Source organism: Loxodonta africana, chromosome 9 (assembly GCF_030014295.1).
Source record: "Loxodonta africana isolate mLoxAfr1 chromosome 9, mLoxAfr1.hap2, whole genome shotgun sequence".
Lineage (NCBI taxonomy): Eukaryota > Metazoa > Chordata > Mammalia > Proboscidea > Elephantidae > Loxodonta > Loxodonta africana.
In genome coordinates this window covers 99,641,602-99,661,595 of record NC_087350.1, presented here as the reverse complement: position 1 = coordinate 99,661,595, position 19,994 = coordinate 99,641,602, and the positions used below count along the sequence as shown (strand labels likewise).

General features: G+C 36.2%; 1 protein-coding gene across 8 annotated transcripts in view; it reads left to right on the top strand.

The window, feature by feature from the left end:
- Nucleotides 1-19,994, top strand: part of CNTLN (centlein) — a 250,723-nt gene that overhangs the window by 136,412 nt on the left and 94,317 nt on the right. For all 8 annotated transcript variants that reach the window (XM_064290462.1, XM_064290461.1, XM_064290457.1 and 5 more), the window contains 2 exons: nucleotides 14,667-14,767; nucleotides 19,195-19,286. In XM_064290462.1, the coding sequence (XP_064146532.1) occupies nucleotides 14,667-14,767; nucleotides 19,195-19,286 (193 nt within the window). The remainder of the gene's footprint in view (nucleotides 1-14,666; nucleotides 14,768-19,194; nucleotides 19,287-19,994) is intronic.

The window sequence follows — 19,994 nt, the reverse complement described above, 5'->3', positions numbered from 1 at the left end:
TTAATTAGCTATATTTTTATGGGTCTTTTTTAGGATTCTGTATACAGAACAATCACCTGTTTTGGTGTAATGATTAGTTTAAAAAAATGAAAGTATAGTCACCCTAATATTTGTAAACCATAGCATAGCAAAAGTAGCAAATTCAAGAATACATATATGGAATATAAAATGAGAACTGTGAATTATCAGCAATTCAGACTGATTTGTTAAGCATAATAAAAAATGAGGGCAGAACAATAGTCAAAACAGCCTGGTACTGGTACAACAACAGATACATGGACCAATGGAACAGAATTGAGAATCCAGACATAAATCCATCCACATATGAGCAGTTGATATTTGACAAAGGCCCCAAAACAGTTAAATGGGGAAAAGACAGCCTTTTTAACAAATGGTGCTGGCATAACTGGATATCCATCTGCAAAAAAATGAAACAAGACCCATACCTCACTCCATGCACAAAAACTAACTCAAAGTGGATCAAAGACCTAAATATAAAATCTAAAACGATAAAGATCATGGAAGAAAAAATAGGGAAAATGTTAGGAGCCCTAATACATGGCATAAACAGTATACAAAACATTATTAAGAATTTAGAAGAAAAACTAGATAACTGGGAGCTCCTAAAAATCAAACACCTATGCTCATCCAAAGACTTCACCAAAAGAGTAAAAAGACTATCTACAGACTGGGAAAAAGTTTTTAGCTATGACATGTCTGATCAGCGCCTGATTTCTAAAATCTACATGATACTGCAAAAACTCAACTACAAAAAGACAAATAACCCAATTAAAAAGTGGGCAAAAGATATGAATAGACACTTCACTAAAGAAGACATTCAGGTAGCTAATAGATATACGAGGAAATGTTCACAATCCTTAGCCATTAGAGAAATGCAGACCAAAACTACAATGAGATTTAATCTCACTCCAACAAGGCTGGCATTAATCCAAAAAACACAAAATAATATATGTTGGAGAGGCTGTGGACAGATTGGAACACTTCTACACTGCTGGTGGGAATGTCAAATGGTACAACCACTTTGGAAATCGATTTGGTGCTTCCTTAAAAAGCTAGAAATAGAACTACCATAGGATCCAGCAATCCCATTCCTTGGAATATATCCTAGAGAAATAAGAGCCTTTACACGAACAGATAGATGCACACCCATGTTTATTGCAGCACTGTTTACAATAGCAAAAAGATGGAGGCAACCAAGATGCCCATCAATGGATGAATGGATAAATAAATTATGGTATATTCACACAATGGAATACCACACATTGGTAAAGAACAGTGACAAATCTGTGAAACATTTCATAACATGGAGGAACCTGGAAGGCATTATGCTGAGTGAAATTAGTCAGTTGCAAAAGGACAAATATTGTATAAGACCACTTTTATAAGAACTTGAGAAATAGTTTAAACTGAGAAGAAAACATTCTTTTGTGGTTACGAGGTAGGGGGGAGGGAGGGAGGGTGGGAGAGGGGCATTCACTAATTAGATAGTAGATAAGAACTACTTTAGGTGAAGGGAAAGACAGCACACAATACAGGGGAGGTCAGCACAACTGGACTAAACCAAAAGCAAAGAAGTTTCCTGAATAAACCGAATGCTTCGAAGGCCAGCGTAGCAGGGGCAGGGGTCTGGGGGCCATGGTTTCAGTGGACATTTAAGTCAATTGGCAAAATAAAATCTATTAAGAAAACATTCCGCATCCCACTTTGAAGAGTGGCGTCTGTGGTCTTAAATGCTAGCGAGCAGCCATCTAAGATACATCAATTGGTCTCAACCCACCTGGATCAAAGGAGAATGAAGAACACCAAGGACACAAGGCAATTATGAGCCCAAGAGACAGAAAGGGCCACATGAACCAGAGACTACATCATCCTGAGACCAGAAGAACTAGACGGTGCCTGGCTACAACCGATGACTGCCCTGACAGGGAATACAACAGAGAACCCCTGAGGGAGCAGGAGACCAGTGGGATGCAGACCCCAAAGTCTCGTAAGAGCAGACTTAATGGTCTGAGACTGGAAGGACCCTGGTGGTCATGGCCCCCAGACCTTCTGTTGGCCCAGGACAAGAACCATTCCTGAAGCCAACTCTTCAGACATGGATTGGACTGAACAATGGGTTGGAGAGGGATGCTGGTGAGGAGTGAGCTTCTTGGATCAGGTGGACACTTGAGACTATGTTGGCATCTCCTGCCTGGAGGGGAGATGAGAGGGTGGAGGGGGTTAGAAGCTGGCGAAATGGACACGAAAAGAGAGAGTGGAGGGAGAGAGCAGGCTGTCTCATTAGGGGGAGAGTAATTGGGAATGTGTAGCAAGGCGTATATGGGTTTTTGTGTGAGAGACTGATTTGATTTTTAAACTTTCACTTAAAGCACAATAAAAATTATTTAAAAAAATGAGGGCAGAAATATCTAAGTAAACCATTCAATAACCAGTGAACCAAAGGATATATCATGCTTAATTTTGCATCAGTGTTCAACAAAGTAGAAACTCTGGTGGCTTGCTGGTTAAGAGCTACAGCTTCTAACCAAAATTTTGGCAGTTCGAATCCACCAGGCACTCCTTGGAAACTCTTATGGGGCAGTTCTCTGTCCTATAGGGTCACTATGAGTCAGAATCAACTCAGCGGCAACTTGCCTTTCTCTTTTTTTTCAGTTTTATTCAACAAAGTTGGTCACACTATATTTAAAACTATTTTTTTATATTTTGGTGTGCTCACTTCTAGTTTTGTTTCTATACCTCTGGACACCTCATCACATTATCCTCTTCCAGCTTGTCCCCCTGTAATCAGCAACTTGTTGTAGTATTTTTGGACTTTGTGATAGACATTCTCATGTACTCCCGTGGTTTCAGTTATCATTTCTAGCTGTTTGACTTCCAGACCTGTCTCTGTAGTTTGATCCTGCTTCTTAATGCAGCTCAGTATATCCAAATGTCTACATAACATCTCCCCCAAATGTCTCAGTCAGATTCAACATGTCTCAAACCAAATGCATCATCTTCTCTTCCAGATTCACTCCTTATCTAGTACTCTAAGTCTCAATATGGCATTATCATTAATCCATTTGCTCAAACTAGATACCTGGGGCGTCGTAATTGATTTACTCCTGTTTCTGAGCTCCTCAAGCCAGTCTATACCAAATTCTATTAAGCCTACATCACAAGTATCTCCAGAATGTATCTTTTTTTTTCCCAGCCTCACCTCCAACTCTTTATCCAAACCAACTTCATTTCTTCTCTGGTCAAGTAGATATTTCTGCGCTCGTTTTTATTACACTTAACGAATCTGAGTCTGCATTGTTCATTAATTTGGTTCTTATTTTATTTTCCACACAAAACTGGACCAATAACCAACATCACAATAAATGTAGAAAAGATTCAGATTGTCAGCATATGATTTTACTTGGATCCACAATCAGTGCCCGTGGAAGCAGCAGTCAAGAACTCAACCAATGTATTGCATTGGGCAAATCTGCTGCAAAAGATCTCTTTAAAAGTGTTAAAAAGGAAATATGTCACTTTGAGGACAGAGGTGCACCTGACCCAAGCCATCATGATATTTCCAGTCACCTCATATGCATGTGAAAGCTGGACAGTGAATAAGGAAGACCGAAGAAGAATTGAAGCGTTTGAATTATGGTGTTGGTGAAAAATATTGAATATACCATGGACTGCTAGAAGAACAAACAAATCTGTCTTGGAAGAAGTACAGCCAGAATGCTGGCAAGACCTCGTCTCACATACTTTGGAGATGTTATCAGGAGGGACCGGTCCCTGGAGAAGGACATCATGGCTGGTAAAGTAGATGGTCAGCAAAAAAAGGAAAACCCTTAAGGAGATGGATTGACACAGTGGCTGCAACAACGGGCTCAAACATAGCAATGATTGTGAGGATGGCGCAGGACTGGGTAGTATTTCATTCTGTTGTAGATAGGATCACTATGAGTTGGAACCGACTCAGTAGCACCTAATGACAGTAACAACTAGAATAAAATCGTAAACATTTAACTTTTATTTTAATCCTTTTCAGTTAGTTTTTTTTCAATGTTGCAGAGTGAACTTTTAAAATACAAATTTGATCATGTCTCTTCCTGTTTAAAAACCTTTAGTTTCTTTCCATCGCCCTTAACTAAATTTGAATTCATTATATATTTGAACATCAGGCCTTTTCTTACCATTCCTGCTTCACTTTTTGTATCTAAAAATAAGTATGAGAATACAAAATATTTGCAGAGAATTAACTGCTATTTTTTCCTAGCTGATGCTGAGAATCCTGGTTAGAGAGCTTGTCAGTAAAGAAAGAGTTGGAGCCACTTGGTTAAAGAACTTAGAATTCATAATCAAACCTTCAATTTTATTTTATGGGTATAGGGAATTTTACCCTATATATTATAATTATGTATAGCCTTCTTTATTCCAGTGATGTTTTGATTACTCTTCTTTAATAATAAAATATACAGAAAGTTCAGATTAATGACATAGTCAGATTAGAGTACATTCAGCCTCTCTCTTGGGTTAAGTGTTAAACATATTTAGGCCATAGTTTCAAAGAATGTTTTATAAACTTCAATTATAAGTACTTAAGGAACTAAGGAAACCCTGGTGGCGTAGTGGTTAAGAGCTAGGGCTGCTAACCAAAAGGTTGGCAGTTTGAATCCACCAGGAGCTCCTTGGAAAGAAATCCTATGAGGCAGTTTTACTTTGTTCTGTAGGGTCTCTATGAGTCTAAATACATATGATGTGAAGTTCAGTTCATTTTTATTCTCTGCAAAGCAAGACTCCAACTTCCTAAGCAAGAATATTAATATTTCGATATGTAGAAATGAGGATTTTAGGAAATGCATTTCTCTAACTTGGGTTGAAATAAAATTTAAAAAACGTCTGGTAATAGTGACAAAATTTAAAAACTCGTAGTTTTGGATAATCATTATCAGTATACCAAACACACATTAGGCTTTTCTCCCCTGAGGTGAAATTCACATGACAGAAAATTAGCCATTTTAAAGCATACAATTCAGTGACATTTAGTGCCGTCATATTGTTGCACAACCATCTAGCACCAAAGCATTTCATTACCCTCAGTGGAGATCCTGTACCAGTGAAGCAGTTACCCCACATTCCCCTCCTGCTCAGCCCCTGACAATCACTAATCTGTTTTCTGTGTCTGTAGATTTACCTTTTCTGGATATTTCATATAAATGTCACTTTTTATGTCTGGCTTCTTTCACTTAGTAAAATGTTTTCAAGGTCCACCCATGTTGTAGCATATATCAGTACTTCATTCCTTTTTAAAGACTGAGTAAAACTCCATTTTATGGGTATACACCACATTTTGCTTATCCATTCATCTATTGATGAACATTTGGGTTGTTTCTACCTTTTTTTTTTTTTTTTTGCTATTGTGAATAGTGCTGCAATGAACATTCATGCATAAGTATTTGTTTGAATAACGTTTTGGATTTTTGGGGGGTATTAGGAGTGAATTACCGGGTCATATGGTTGGTTTTTTTATGGTTGTGTAGTTTTTTTGTGTGTAGTGGTTAAGAGCTTGTCTGCTAACCAAAAGATCAGCAGTTTGAATCCACCAGACGCTCCTTGGAAACTTCATCGGCCAGTTCTATCCTGTGCTATAGGGTTGCCATGAGTCAGAATTGACTCAACGGCAACGGGTCTTTTGGTTTTATGGTAATTCTGTGTTTAACTTTTTAAAGAACTTTTCCATAACAGCTGCAGCATTTTACATTCTTCCCAGCAATGTATGGGGCTTCCAATTACTCCACATATCCACTAACACTAATCATTTTCCTTAAAAAAAAAAAAAAATTTAGCCATCCTAGTGAGTGTGAAGTAGTGTGTCATTGTAGTTTTGTTTTGCATTTTCTAAAGACTAATAATATTGAGCATCTTTTCACATGCTATTGGCCATTTGTATATCTTCCTTGGAGAAAAATCTCTTCAAGACCTTTGCCCATTTTTAAAACAGTGGGCTGTTTGTCTTTTTAGTATCGAATTATAAGGTTCCTTTACCCTCGTCAGATATATGATTTGCAAATAGCTTATTCCATTCTGTGGGCTGTCTTTTCCCTTTCTTGATAGTGATGCACAAAAAATTTTTAATTTTTCTGGATCCAGTTTATCTAGTTTTTATTTTGTTGCTTATGCTGTTGGTATCTAAGAATCAATTACCAAATCCAAGATCATGAAGATTTACCCCTGTGTTTTCTTCTAAGACTTTTATGGTTTTAGCTCTTATACTTAGGTTGTTCATCCATTTTGAGCTTATTTTTGTATGTAGTGTAAGCTAGGGGTCCAAATACATTTTTTTGTATATGGATATCCAGTTGTCCCACATATTAGTTTTTTATAGCTTTGATAAGCAGGCTATATTGTTTACATGTAAAAGTTGTTGGTCAGCCTTCTGGTTACCTTTCAATTGTTCCGTTTTCTTTTAACCTTTGCCAGAATCATTTCTATTGGAGCTCAGATAATGTTAAAAAGGGGCATGACATGAATGGCCAAGAGTGATCCAAAGAGACTCATCGAGTCAGTTAAAGGCTGAAGGTTAAAAAATAGGGGTAGAAGACATTTAAGGGGTAAGAAGACAATTATTTGAATGTATTTATGCTTGAGAAATAAGTCCAACAGGAAACAATGCAGGCTATCTATTTTGAGCCAGGAGTAAATCCCAATATAGGATCTGGAATAGTAGTGTAGCCAGGAGTGGGACAAGTTGTTTATCAGGGATCACGTGAAACACAGTGGATTTCAAAACTTTCTGGCAATAGGTTTTGAGTTTCATTTACTCTGTGATTGAGAAGCAGAGGCAAGAAATTCATACACTGAGTTTGGAGCTCATAGGAAATAAACTTACTTATTATGTATCTTATTTTTTAATTAAGTATCTCTGGGTAAGAGTGGGTAATCTCAAGGTCAGAACGAGATTAGTGTAAAGCCTAATTTAATACTGAGTTAGGGCCCTGAAGCCCAGGGTCCCTTATACTCTTTTCCTGTCACTAGAATGCTTCAGAGTATGATGCAAAATGAGGCTTAGAGATGGGCTTTGAAGCAGTCACTCAGGATGTTGTGAGAGCACTGGGGCCTGGAGGGAAGAAGACCATTGTATCTAATACTAGTCTAATAGTGTATGTGAAAAATGCTTTTCAAACTACCAAGTTTTATCATATTAGTTACATACTACTGAATTGGTGTGGTCCTTTGTGTTGCTTGTACTTTTATTCATTAATTCAGTAAATGTGCTGGGCACTGGAAGTAAAATAGTGGGTATAACATACATGGCTCCAGGCCCCATGGAGCTTCAGTTTGTTGAGGGACACAAGTAGTAATCAAATAAGCACACAAATATATAATTATAAACTGTGATTAATATGAAGATAAAGGTCTTCTATGATTTTCCATTTTTATCTTTTTTTCCCTAGATTCTTTCCACTCTGCTCTCTTTCCTGACTTCCCGATCTATCTAAAATATAAAATGGTTTATACGTATAATTAGCCTAAATTGTGGATTTAAAAAAATATCTTAATGTTTATTTTTTATTGTATTTTGCTGTACAATCAACAAGACTATAGGTTAAGAAAACCAGACACAGAAATTTCACTGGAGTAAATGCCAAGTGTTGTAGAGAAACAGCTTTCACCGAAGCCCGCTGCAGCGGAGATTTTTTATTGTAATAGATCAGAAAACAGAGTGGGAAATGGGCTGCAAATACTCAGGCTATTAACAGACCAAAATGCAGAGACGTACAACCTATGAGTGCTTTTTATGCAATTTTAATAGATGCCAATTCATTATGAGTAAATTACTTACACACTGTGACTTGTTAAAGTAAAGACAAAGAACTAAAATCATGATTGGGTGACCTTTTCTTGTTTTTCTTTTCTAACAATTTAGTCTCTTGACGCCAGGGTCCTGGGTCTGTCATATAGTGGTTGTAGTTTTAATTATTTTCTGGGCTACATATGATATTGGGTAGACTTTAAGTCATTTCTTAGAGTAAATTGTTAGTTCTGGTATGCACATCCACTGGTCACTGAACTAGTTAGAGCATTCTCACTTCTTTGATGTAGTTTGCTATCGTTTCATGCATTTCAGATTCTGACAGAGAAGTTGGTCTTTTCCAGTTATGGCCTGCTGTGGTTAGATTAACCCTTTATCACAAGTAAAGTTTGGATTTTTATTTTCTAACTCTGGAGGTAAACTTTTGGTGTTGGTCTCCTAAATTGTGTTCATATATTTGAGACCATATATGTGTTATTTATTTTTGTATTTTTTGAGGCTACGCATGTAGTATTTTTAATTTGTTTGCCACCTTAATTTATTTTCACACATTTGAGGCACTATATATAGTAATTTAAAAACCACTTAAGGAGTTAAGAAGGAAATTTGTAAGCTTTTAGTTAATTATCACTTATAATTCTTTAAAGTGAAACATTGCAGATCTAAATATGAAGGGTAAAACATGAAAGCTTTTAGAGGAAAACAGTAGAACATCTTTGTGACTTTGTAGTAGGCAAAGATTTCTTAATCTAGACATTAAAGAAACTAAGTATAAAATAAAAATTGATAAACTGGACCGTCTTAAACATCAAGAACTCTCTTCATTGAAAGATTCCATTAAATGAGTAAAACAATTCTCAGAGTGAAAAAATATACTTGTAGTATGTAGAATTAGACCAAAAAAAACCAAAAAACAACCGAATAAGGAAGCCATTACAACTTTACCAATGCAAGGTCATGGAAGCTCCATAGACAAACCCAAACTCCCTAAGGGACCGAATTGCTGGGCTAAGAGTCGTGGGGACCATGGTCTCAGGGAACATGTAGCTCAATTGGCATAAAATAGTTGATAAAGAAAATGTTCTACATTACTCTGGTGAGTAGCGTCTGAGGTCTTAAAAGCTTGTGAGCAGCTGTCTCAAATATTCCACTGGTCTCACCGCTTGGGGAGCAAGGGAGAATGAAGAAAACCAAACACACAAGGAAAGATTAGTCCAAAGGACTAATGGACCACAACTATCATGGCCTCCACCAGATTGAGTCCACTAAAACTGGATGGTGCCCAGCAACCAACACTGACTACTCTGATAGGGATCACAATAGAGGTCCCAGACAGAACCGAAGAAAATATAGAACAAAATTCTAACTCACAAAAAAAGACCAGACTTACTGGCCTGACAGAGACTGGAGAAACCCTGAGAGTGTGGCCCCTGGACACTCTTTTAGCTCAGTAATGAAGTCACTCCTGAGGTTCATCCTTCAGCCAAAGATTAGTCAGGGCTATAAAACAAAACGAGACTAAAGGGGCACAGCAGCCCAAGGGCAAGGACTAGAAGGCAGGAGGGGACAGGAAAGCTGGTAGTGGGGAACCCAAGAAGGGAGAGTGTTGACAGGTCGTGGGTTGGTAACCAATGTCCCAGAACGATATATATACTAATTGTTTAGTGAGAAGCTAGTTCTGTAAACCTTCATCTAAAGTAGAATAATTAAAAAAAAAAAAAAAAATACACCCAAATGAGAAGAAACATAGGCTGTTTATTCAGAGCTTGCTATAATCCACCTTCACCATTTGGCAGAGACTCAAAAACAGGCAGGAGTTTTGGGAACCTGTATAGTGGAAAAAAGGGTACACCTTAGGTACGTCCTGAGTGGAGACTGTTGGCATGGGGAAACTGGAGGCAACCTAACTAAAAGCAGGGCATTTTATATGATGGGTTGGGAGGAGGGAGTATTTGGCTTTCTCTGCTTGGTCCTAAGTGGGAAGTGGGGACAAAAATTAAGAAAGCTGCCACTTATCAAAAACCCAACAAAACCCCCCATTGCCCTTGAGTTAATTCCGACTTAAAATGACCCTATAGGGTAGAGTAGAACTACCCCATAGGGTTTCCAAGAAGTGGCTGGTGGATTTGAACTGCTGACCTTTTGGTTAGCAGCCAAGCTCTTAACCACTGCACCACCAGGGCTCCAGTTATTAATCAAGTCCTGGCCATTTTAGGCCCATTTTTACAGGGACTGTTGTTTAGCTTTCCTGGACTGGTAGATGTAGGGTTGCTCTGAGTCAGAATTGACTCGACGGCAGTGGGTTTTTTGGGACTGGTAGCTGCAGATAGTGATTTGACTCCCTGGGATGGCTGCTGCAGATCACGGTTTGACATCCTGGGATGAATGCTGCAGATAGTGGTTTGTCTTCCTGGGATGGATACTGCAGAGTTTTATTTTCATGTATGGTCAGGACATTTTCTCTTTGTTCATTCTGTCTCTCAAGTAGATATGTCCAACAAAGGACTAGTATCCAAAATAGATGAGGAATTCCTACAAATAAATATGAACAAAGATCATAGTCCCGTGGGACAAATAAGTCAGTTGGCATAACTTAGTTCATAAAGATAATGTTCCACATCCTAGTCTGGTGAGTTACATCTGGGGTCTTAAAAGCTTTTAAGCAGCCATCTAAGATACAGCCTTTGGTCTCTTTCTGTCTGGAGCAAAGTACAGTGAACGAAATCAAAGATTCAAGGAAGAAATTAGTCCACAGGACTAATGGCCAATGCGAATCACAGCCTCTTCTAGCCTGAGACCAGGAGACTAGACAGTGCCCGGCTCCTACTACCAAAGGTACTGACCAGGGACATGGTAACAGGCCCTGGTTAGAATGGGAGAAAAATGTAGAACAAAACTCAAATTCATTAAAAAAGACCAGACTTACTGGACTGTTAGTGACTAGAGGAATCCCTGAGAGTATTGCCCTAAAATACCTTTTTAACCTGGAACTGAAGCTACTCTCAGAGGTCACATATCAGTGAACGAATAGATTGGCCTACAAAATAAACAGTCCTTAAAACAATCAACTATACAAGACCAAACGGTCGACATTAACCCAAAAGCAAAGATGAGAAGGTAAGGAAGGGCAGGGAAACTGGATGGATGGAAACTGGGCAGGCAGGGTGGAAATGGTGAGAGTGCTGACACATTGCGGGGACTCTAACCCATGTCATGAAACAATTTATGTATGAATTGTTGAATGGAAATCTAATTTGCTAAGTAAACTTTCACCTAAAACACAATAAAATTTAAAAAGAAATATATGAAAAAAATCAACCAAATACGAAAATGAGTAAAACACTTGAACAGATATTTCACAAAAGAGAACATTGAAATGGCCAATAAAAAAAAAAAAAAATTTTTTTTATCCAATACACATAATAAAAAGTATCTTCTTTTTCTAGCTTCCTAAATTTGAAGCTTCCATCATTGTAGATCTATCTTATGTAACATTTTGAATATTCATCTTTAGTGCTGCTTTAGCTGTACCTCACATATTTTTATGTGTTTTCATTTTCTGTAAATTAAAAATATTTTGTAATTCGTCTTGGAATTCTATGAAAGAAGTATGTAAAATTGGTTTTTTTAATTTCATATATTTGGAGATTTTCCTGACATCTTTCGAGTGTTGGTTTCTAATCTAATTCTATTGTGGTCATAGAAGGTACTCTGCATAATTTAACTTACTATCGAGAATGGTTTTATGGCCCAGCATGTGGTCTGTCTTGGTGAAGGTTCCAATATGTATTTCACTGTTTTTGGGTAGAGTGTTCTACGAATGGCAACTAGGTCAAATTTGTTAATACTGTTTTTTAAATCTTGTATATCCTTACTGATTTCTATCTACTTTTTCCATCAGTTGCTAAAAGCAGTATGTTAAAAACCTCGGATTAAATATTTTCAGGTATTTTAAATGTCTTATTAGCGCAGATTTAGGTTTTTATTTTTATTTTTAACTCTAGGCTTGTTTAGACCTCTAGTTAGAATGACCCTTCTGGGTTCTCTGATGGATGTCCCTGTGTTCAGTGAAGATTCTGATGAGAATGCAAATGTCTCCCAATCCTGAATGAGCTCTTAGAATAGTTCTGTTTACAGCTCCCATTATTTTTTTGTCTGGGCTTGAGGAGTTCCATAATATTCATTAGCAATTAAATATTTAGCCACAAACTCGGAGGAGTTCTTACGAAAATTTCTGTAGCTCTTTCTCTTTTAGCTTCCTCATCTCTAGTACTACACCTTGCAAATTCCAGCTGTTTTAGCCTTCACAAACTCTAGTCTGTTTTCTTCAATGTAGTGAGAGAGCCCTGGTGGTGTAAGAGCTATGGTGAGCTACAGCTGCTAACCAAAAAGATGGGCAGTTCAAATCTACCAGCTGTTCCTTGGTTGCTGAGTCAGAATTGACTCAAGGGCAACAGGTTTGGTTTGGCTGTCTTCTTGGGTCTCCTCTCCCTGTATCATGGTCTAGAAAGTGCCTTCAGGCAGAAATCTTTAGGCGCCATTTTATTTCCTTTCTCTCAGGGATCACAGTTCTGTGCTGCCTATTGTCCACTGTCTGAAAACAGATGTTTCATATAATTTGTTAGTAGGAAATAAATTTTAAATTGTAGCCCTCATACCAAACTGAGTGTCAGAACCACCAGAATAAGTGGGGGAGTAAATCAGTCAATAGGCAGCCAATGCGTGCCTTGCTGTGGTGTGCCTGGGCACTGACATTGTCCACCCCCTCCAACCTCCTTCTTAAAATGTGGTTTGCTGATGCTTGGTTTGACTCAAGAACGAGATGCTCCCCGATGTCTTTAAATACTTCTTATTAAAAGCAGTGTCTTTGTGAGTTCTTTCTAAAAGGAACAAGCTGTACGTAGAGTGTATCTGTAACGAATCAAGAAATAACATTCCCAACAATTGCAGCCTGTGTTCTGCTGTTGAGATAATCTACATCTGCTTTGCTTTGTGGAACCATCTTGCTTCCAGTAAGTTCCTAAATTCTTGGCCAAACAAATCAGGACTCTAATCCAAGCTTAATCGTTGCGTGGGTGGGTATATGAGTTCTTTCCATCAACAGTATACTGCTGAGAAGCTACAAATATACATCAAATGATCCCAATTTTTAAATCTTATGTATATGTATTTACACAAACCAGAAAAAAATGTAAGTATACACATCAAAGTGTAAACATCAATTTTTTTCAAGAAGTAGATTGAGTGAGGGGAAGAGACCACTTATTTTTTTATTTTATATTTCTTACATTGTTGAGTACATGGAAGCTTAGAATTGCCATATGTTTCCTGGTAAATCATTCCTTTGATCATATATAATGACCATCTTTATCCTTAATTTTTTTTCTTAGTATATATTTTGTTTTCCCTTTTAGCAATTTCCTTTAGCTTTGTCTGATTGCTATTTAGTCCATCCATTGAGTTTTTTTTCAACGATTACAATGATATTTTAGTTATTTAACATTTATATATATAAAAATATGTATCTATAAATATATTATTAGCCCTGGTGGTGCAGCAGTTAAGAGCTTAGCTGCTAATCCAAAGGCTGGCAGTTCAAATCCACCTGCCACTCCTCGGAAACCTTATGTGGAAATTCTACTCTGTCCTATAGGGTCGCTAGGAATTGGAATCAACTATACAGCAACGAGTATGTGTTAGATACATTATTTGTATTTTTCTGATCTGTCTACTGTTATTTCATAAGTTCTTGTTCTTTTTTATGTATATCATCTCTTCATCTTTTTTAACATTTCAGAAATTCTTAAATTTTAGAACTCTTCTTGAGTTGTTCTATTATCTTTATTTCCTTCTGTGAGTTTTCCCATTTTGGGTGGAGTGATATATAGGCTGTCATTTCTGAACTTGAACTTACTCATATATTTAGTAATTCCTATCTACAAACTTGAGTTCTTTGAGAGTTATTTTCTGTGGTAATTTTTCTCCTTTGTATTCTCTCAGTCGTGGAAGCCTCCTTGTAGGGGATGATTGTATCTGCCTGGACACTCCAGTATATACTAGCCACAAACCAATTTTTATATTACTGTTGGCTCTTCAGGTGTGTGTAAATATATATGGCTCGACTTTGCATCCAGTTTTGTAGGCTTAGGATTCTATTCCCATATGCTTGATTCTGCCCTGCCCTCGTACTGGGCCAGGAGGCCTCTTTTTAAATGAAACTCCGAACAGATAAACTCAATGTTCAGGTTTCCATTCTGCAGTTATTTGGCTTCCAACAGCCTGCAACTAACCCAGTTTTGTCTCTGAGCCATGTAGGGCCTAAAGCCTAAACTTCCATACTTACCCAGGTTTCAGAGTTCGAGGACCCTTTGTACAGTACTTGATCCAGGTCTCTCACCGTGGTAACTGAATTCCAGTTTAATGTTAAGGATTCCTTCTCTTTCTTTGGCATCTAGCAATTTACTATCTTTGCTTTCAAAGATATTATTAGCATTTTTTAATATTTATTTTACCTAGCATAAGTGTGTCTTAGTTTTTTTTAGCATAAGTGTGTCTTAGAAAGTGGTCAGGCAACTTAATACATGACTTTTTTTTTTTTTTTAACAGTATAATCTATGTTTTAAGCATTTAGTCTATTTATTAAGATAAAGTTAACAAAAATCACTTATTCAAAATATTTTGTTCCCTGGATCTTCATTAAAAGTCATATTAAAATTACAACTTTTAGGATTTGTTAATATATATATTTTTATTCTCAGTTTTATATGTTTTAAATACATTTTCTGTCTTTATTTGGCTACTACATTATTCCTTACACATATTAAATAATCATTTATTGTTTTAATTTTCCTAGAATGAATCTTCAAGAAGAATTGGATAAACTTAAAGTACATATATCTATTGATAAGGCAACAATACAAGAATTAAATGCATGTAAGGAAGAGGAAAGAGAAGGTAAATTATTTGTGAAAATAAATACCTAATACAGGCGTATTTTTTATTATCAAGCTCTAGATTTCTTAGTTTCAGTTTCTTCTAAGAATCTCACTCTTGTTTCTCTCCCTTTCCAATGCTTTACTCACTGGCTAACTCCTTAACACTTTACCTATCATGAGAAAATCAAATGAATAGAGAGAATACCTAGAAGTCAGATTTAAAATTTATTAATTCTAAAGTGATGTTTGAAAAGGAGAAAACATACTCATTTTTATTATTTAGGAATAAAGTTTTCCTAGTTTATAGGTGTTCACAGTTTTATAGATTATACAGTTAATGTACTCAATATCAATTATTTATTTAGACTTTCATTTGACGATAGTTTTTCTTAAAATCATTTAGTTCTCATCTGTTGTTCTAAAATCTAAAACTTTAGAGTTAGAAGGAAACTTAGAGATCTTTGAATCTGGAATCTCTCTGACTAGTAGGATGAAAGAAAGTATTCAGGAATGGAGAACATGTTTCTGTTCCAATTGCAAGAAGATTATTCCTTTGTTAAAATCAAGAAAACTATATGTAGTATACAGCTTCAGTCAGTATTTCACTACCTCATTAGAAAAAAAATGAGGTTGATATGACATAATTTTCTTTTTATTTAACCTTTAGTTGTTGTTGTTAGTTGCCATTCAGTAGGTTCTGACTTATGACAACCTTATATATCACAGAAGGAAATAGTGCCTAATCCTGTACCATCTTCATGATCTTTGATATGTTTGAGCTCATTGTTGAGGCTGCTTTACCAATCCATATCATTGTGGGTTTCCCTCATTTTCGCTGACCTTCTACTTTACCAAACATAATGAACTGCAGCCTAATTATTATCACTGCATTTTTTAAATTAGGTATTGATAATTCATACTTAATTATTAGTTTCCATGTACCCCTCATCTGGATTTTGTTCCTGTTACTGTTGTTGTTCCACTTGCTCTTGTTAGGCTATTGGTGACTTGTGAAGACCAATATTTTAATTCTTCCATTTTATACTTCTATTTTAAACCCTGGCGGCGTAGTGGTTAAGTGCTACAGCTGCTAACCCAAGGGTCGGCAGTTCACATCCGCCAGGCGCTCCTCGGAAACTCTACGGGGCAGTTCTACCCTGTCCTGTAGGGTTGCTATGAGTCGGAATCAACTCGATGGCACTGGTTTTTTCTGGGTATTTTATACCATTGATTTTCTTCATATTTCAAGCTTGCTCCTTCATTAGCTTCTTAAACACTGGTTTTCCCCCATCTTACTTCCTGTGTGTCTTGTCTGAATCTTCTCCTCTCTTCCACTAGAACGTCTTTCCATTTACCACTTAACTATTAGAGTCCTTCAAGACTTTGCCCTTGGTTTATCTATTTATTTATTTTATTGGGGTAAATGTATAGGTAACAAAAAGTTGCCATTTCAACAGTCTTTACATGTACAGTTCAGTGACATTAATTATGTTCACCATGTTGTTCAACCATCGCCATTAACCATTCCCAAGTTTTTCTTTCACCCCTAACATGAGCTCAGTGTCCCCTAAGAATTGTGTCTTTTTTCCTTCTGCTTCCCACTTGCCGCTGGTAACCACTAGTAAACTTTGATCTCTATATACTTGGGCCTATCCCAGATATCTCATGTAAGTGGGATCACACAATATTTGTCCTTTTGACTTATTTCACTCAGCTTAATGCCTTCTAGGTTCATCTATGTTGTTCTTAGAAAAATTATACATATAATCATTCAAGTTATGCGAAAGAATAAAACTGAATTGAGGACCCTTGATTAAAGTATTTTAAGATAAAGAAGCCTATTAACTGGATGTAGTCAACAATGAAGAGAATGGAAAAAACCCAACTCATCCACCTACCCTCCCGTCTCTCTTCCTAGAAAAAAATGCTTTCATCTTCCTCACATTGTTCTTTTCATAAAAAGATGCTTTCCTTCTTCCACGTTCAAATTTTCAAAATGGTTGTGGCTGCCAACAAAAATGGCCTTCTTTTTCAACTTTAACTATTACACAGATTCCTAACATAGTTGTTTCCCAGAGGAGATGGGTTTTAATTATTGTTGCCTGATCGACTTCTAAGTTGTTTAAGGAAACAGTGCTTAATTAATGTGAAAAACAAAATTTTTGGATGGCCAGGTCTTGCTGATCAGTACATATTTATACTTATTTCATTTATACAAAATACCTTCTGAACTAAAATCTACTCAGTTTGACCTTTATTTTACTGTTCCTCACGGTAAAATAAAATTAACAATATTCTTTAGGAATTTGTCCGTATACAAATTGATATCAATTTCCCTTTCTGTATCTCCCAAAGTGATACAATCACAAACAGAATTTTAAGAAATTTTGTGTAGGAAGCATTATAGTAACTTTAGGAAAAATTAATGATTAGAAAATCTTTAAAAATTATTAAGATGGCTAACACTCTAAAAGGAGGAAACAATGTAAAAAGTCACAAAAATTTAGATTATTTTTTAAATTTAAACCAAGGGAATTAAGAGAAAAGGAAAAACATAGAAGATAGAGTAAGACAAATTTAAACAGCTGTGAATAAAAGCTAGGAGGTTAAAAAGAAAAAGAAAAAATTGAATAGGGAAGAAACTGCTGATGAAGAACATAAATTGGAATGAATTTTTATAGTAGTAAAATAAAAGTAAAGTTTTAAAACTTAAAATCTTAAAAATGAATCTCCAGTAAGGTGAAGCACATGCCCACACATCCACTGTAGGAAAAATTACATTTCTTACTAGTTCCTCCTGGTTCATTTCCCAAATCCTGAGATCACTGAAGGGGAAGAAGATTGTGGGACAGAAATGGGGTCCCTGTTCTCCCTCCATGCTTGGGCCTAGGTGCTCCATTATTTTTTATAAAACCTGCAAAGGTGAGAAACAAACTTCCCCATAGGCAGCCACAAGTGAACACTGTCAGCCAGGCCACCATGGGCCTTGCATATACCCAGGAGCAAAGCAGCAGCTATCAAATTCATTTCTAAATCTATCTTTAGCATTTATTATATTGCAGTTATTTTAGCTATTGTGAGCACTCTGAGCTCTTTGAATATAGCACTATGGTCGTCTTATTTTGGAAATAAAGAGTAAATATTTCACTCAGAACTATAGCAGATATTCAAATGACTAGACCAGATGAATTGTATTTGCATATTATCTCTATGTTGCTGAAAAAGTGTTGTAAATGAATTCAGCACCATGGTGTTAGGGGACTAGAAAGAGAAACTTGGGAAATGATAGATTATCATCAAGGTAAAGGTACATATTCCCCAGGTGGGGGATTTTACCTATTCTAGCTTTTATTATCATTTGGATAGCGTTCTATTTATTGCACGAGTTCAGAAGTTTTAATTGGGTATGTCATGTTCCAAAGACAAAAGAAATGCCTAATTCACTCTAACAAACTTGTTAGTCACTGCTTATACCAAGAGGATTTCTACTCTACAGAGAATAATATTGTTTTCTTTTTCTTTGTTGATAAACCAAAGTTTTATACTGACCTACAACAACCAACTGTTCTTAAAGCAAAATCATGTCAGGCTAACACAGCTATTTATCCTTTTAGCTTTGTGCATTCTGTTTTACCCTGTTTTTATTCTTTGAGAAATATTATATCCAAAAAATAATTAAGTAAGAGAGTGTTAATTAAATTTATCACAGCAACATATCTGGTAAGAAAAAAATATTTATAGATTTGTGGTTTATTTCAATATAGTTATTTTTTTTCTTTTAAAGTTGATGTGTTGCCTGTTTTCTGTTCGATCAAAAAGGTTTTAATAGTTGTCAAATGCATTGCCAGTGTAGGAATGATATGTAGAAACAAGCTCACCTATTTACCTGGGAGCCTATTTGTTATGAAGTCCCAGTTTTTTTTCTGGAAAAGTGATTTCGGTGATTTACCCTGCCCAGTACATGATCTTTCAAAAGCGGGGGCCAGGGACCTGTTAAAGTTTCAGTCTACCCTAATTCTGTTACTGTTTGCTTTGTTCAGCAATCACTCTGATCCTCCTGGCAGGGAACATGATCCAGAGAACAAAACTAGTAGTGACTGTGTAGATAAAAAGGCAATGAATTCTGCTTTTAAGGCAAAGGGGGAATAGTCTACAAAAGAATGAAAATAGGAATGAAAGTGTAGCATCGTTAACCTGCAGATCTATTGTACCTTTGAAAATCTAACACTGTAGGAAAAAAAAAAGGGTGACACTACGAAGATACATAATTGTGTGACTGAGAAAATCTTGAAAGAGGTCACCATTCAGATACTGACCAAATACTTGACAAGAAAATAGACTACATTATTCATAGATGAGAAACCATGGGAGCCTTATCTTTAAAATGACAGGATAGTGGTTCAGCAGAATGTGAGGTGCCATAATCTATTATTTATTCTCTACCAGAACAACTTCTTAGATATGGTGAAGATGATGGGGTCAAGAAGAGTACTCCAGAGAAGAATGGGAAAGAAATGTCAGAACAGACATTACAGAAGGTAGTCTAATCTTTAAGATATTGAGCTGAGCAAGTTAAATCGGAATTTTAACATAAAGGATTATATTTTAAAACGAGGGCTCATGAATTTAAACCTTGTGTGAATCCTTAATTTAAATTCATAACTCAAAATCATTGGCTTGCCAAAATGGGTTAAAAAAAAAAAATCAATGTGTGCGAAATAAATGTGGAAGCACTTGTGCTTCTGTTGACAGGTATTGAAAATATTTCCAAAGACGAAATGAAGAGAATGAAAACAATAGAAATTATCAAAATTTAGACTGTATGTACTTATTAGTTATAACTGAGTGGTTTAAGTTTAAAATGGTTCAGTGATGAGAGTCGCTATGCTACACTTCACCAAGCATGATCTGCCATCGCGGAACTGAAAAAAAAAAAAGACACATGGTTTTGAGTCCCACATAGTAAAATGGTAATAAGCTTATAATTTTAATTTTAAACTTGAAAATATACATGTCTCATCTCATTTTAGATAAAAATCAATCAAAACCTAATCTACAGCTTTCCATGTGTTAATCAGAACACCCATGTAAACCCTGTAGTCATTATGCAGCATACCTAGTACAATGTTGTTTAAAAATCGTAACATTTATCTTAACAATTTTATACTTAATTCACATTTTTGTGTATAAATACATTACTAGGTTCAATTAAGTGGGCTCCATTGTATTTTACCACTTTCTATTAT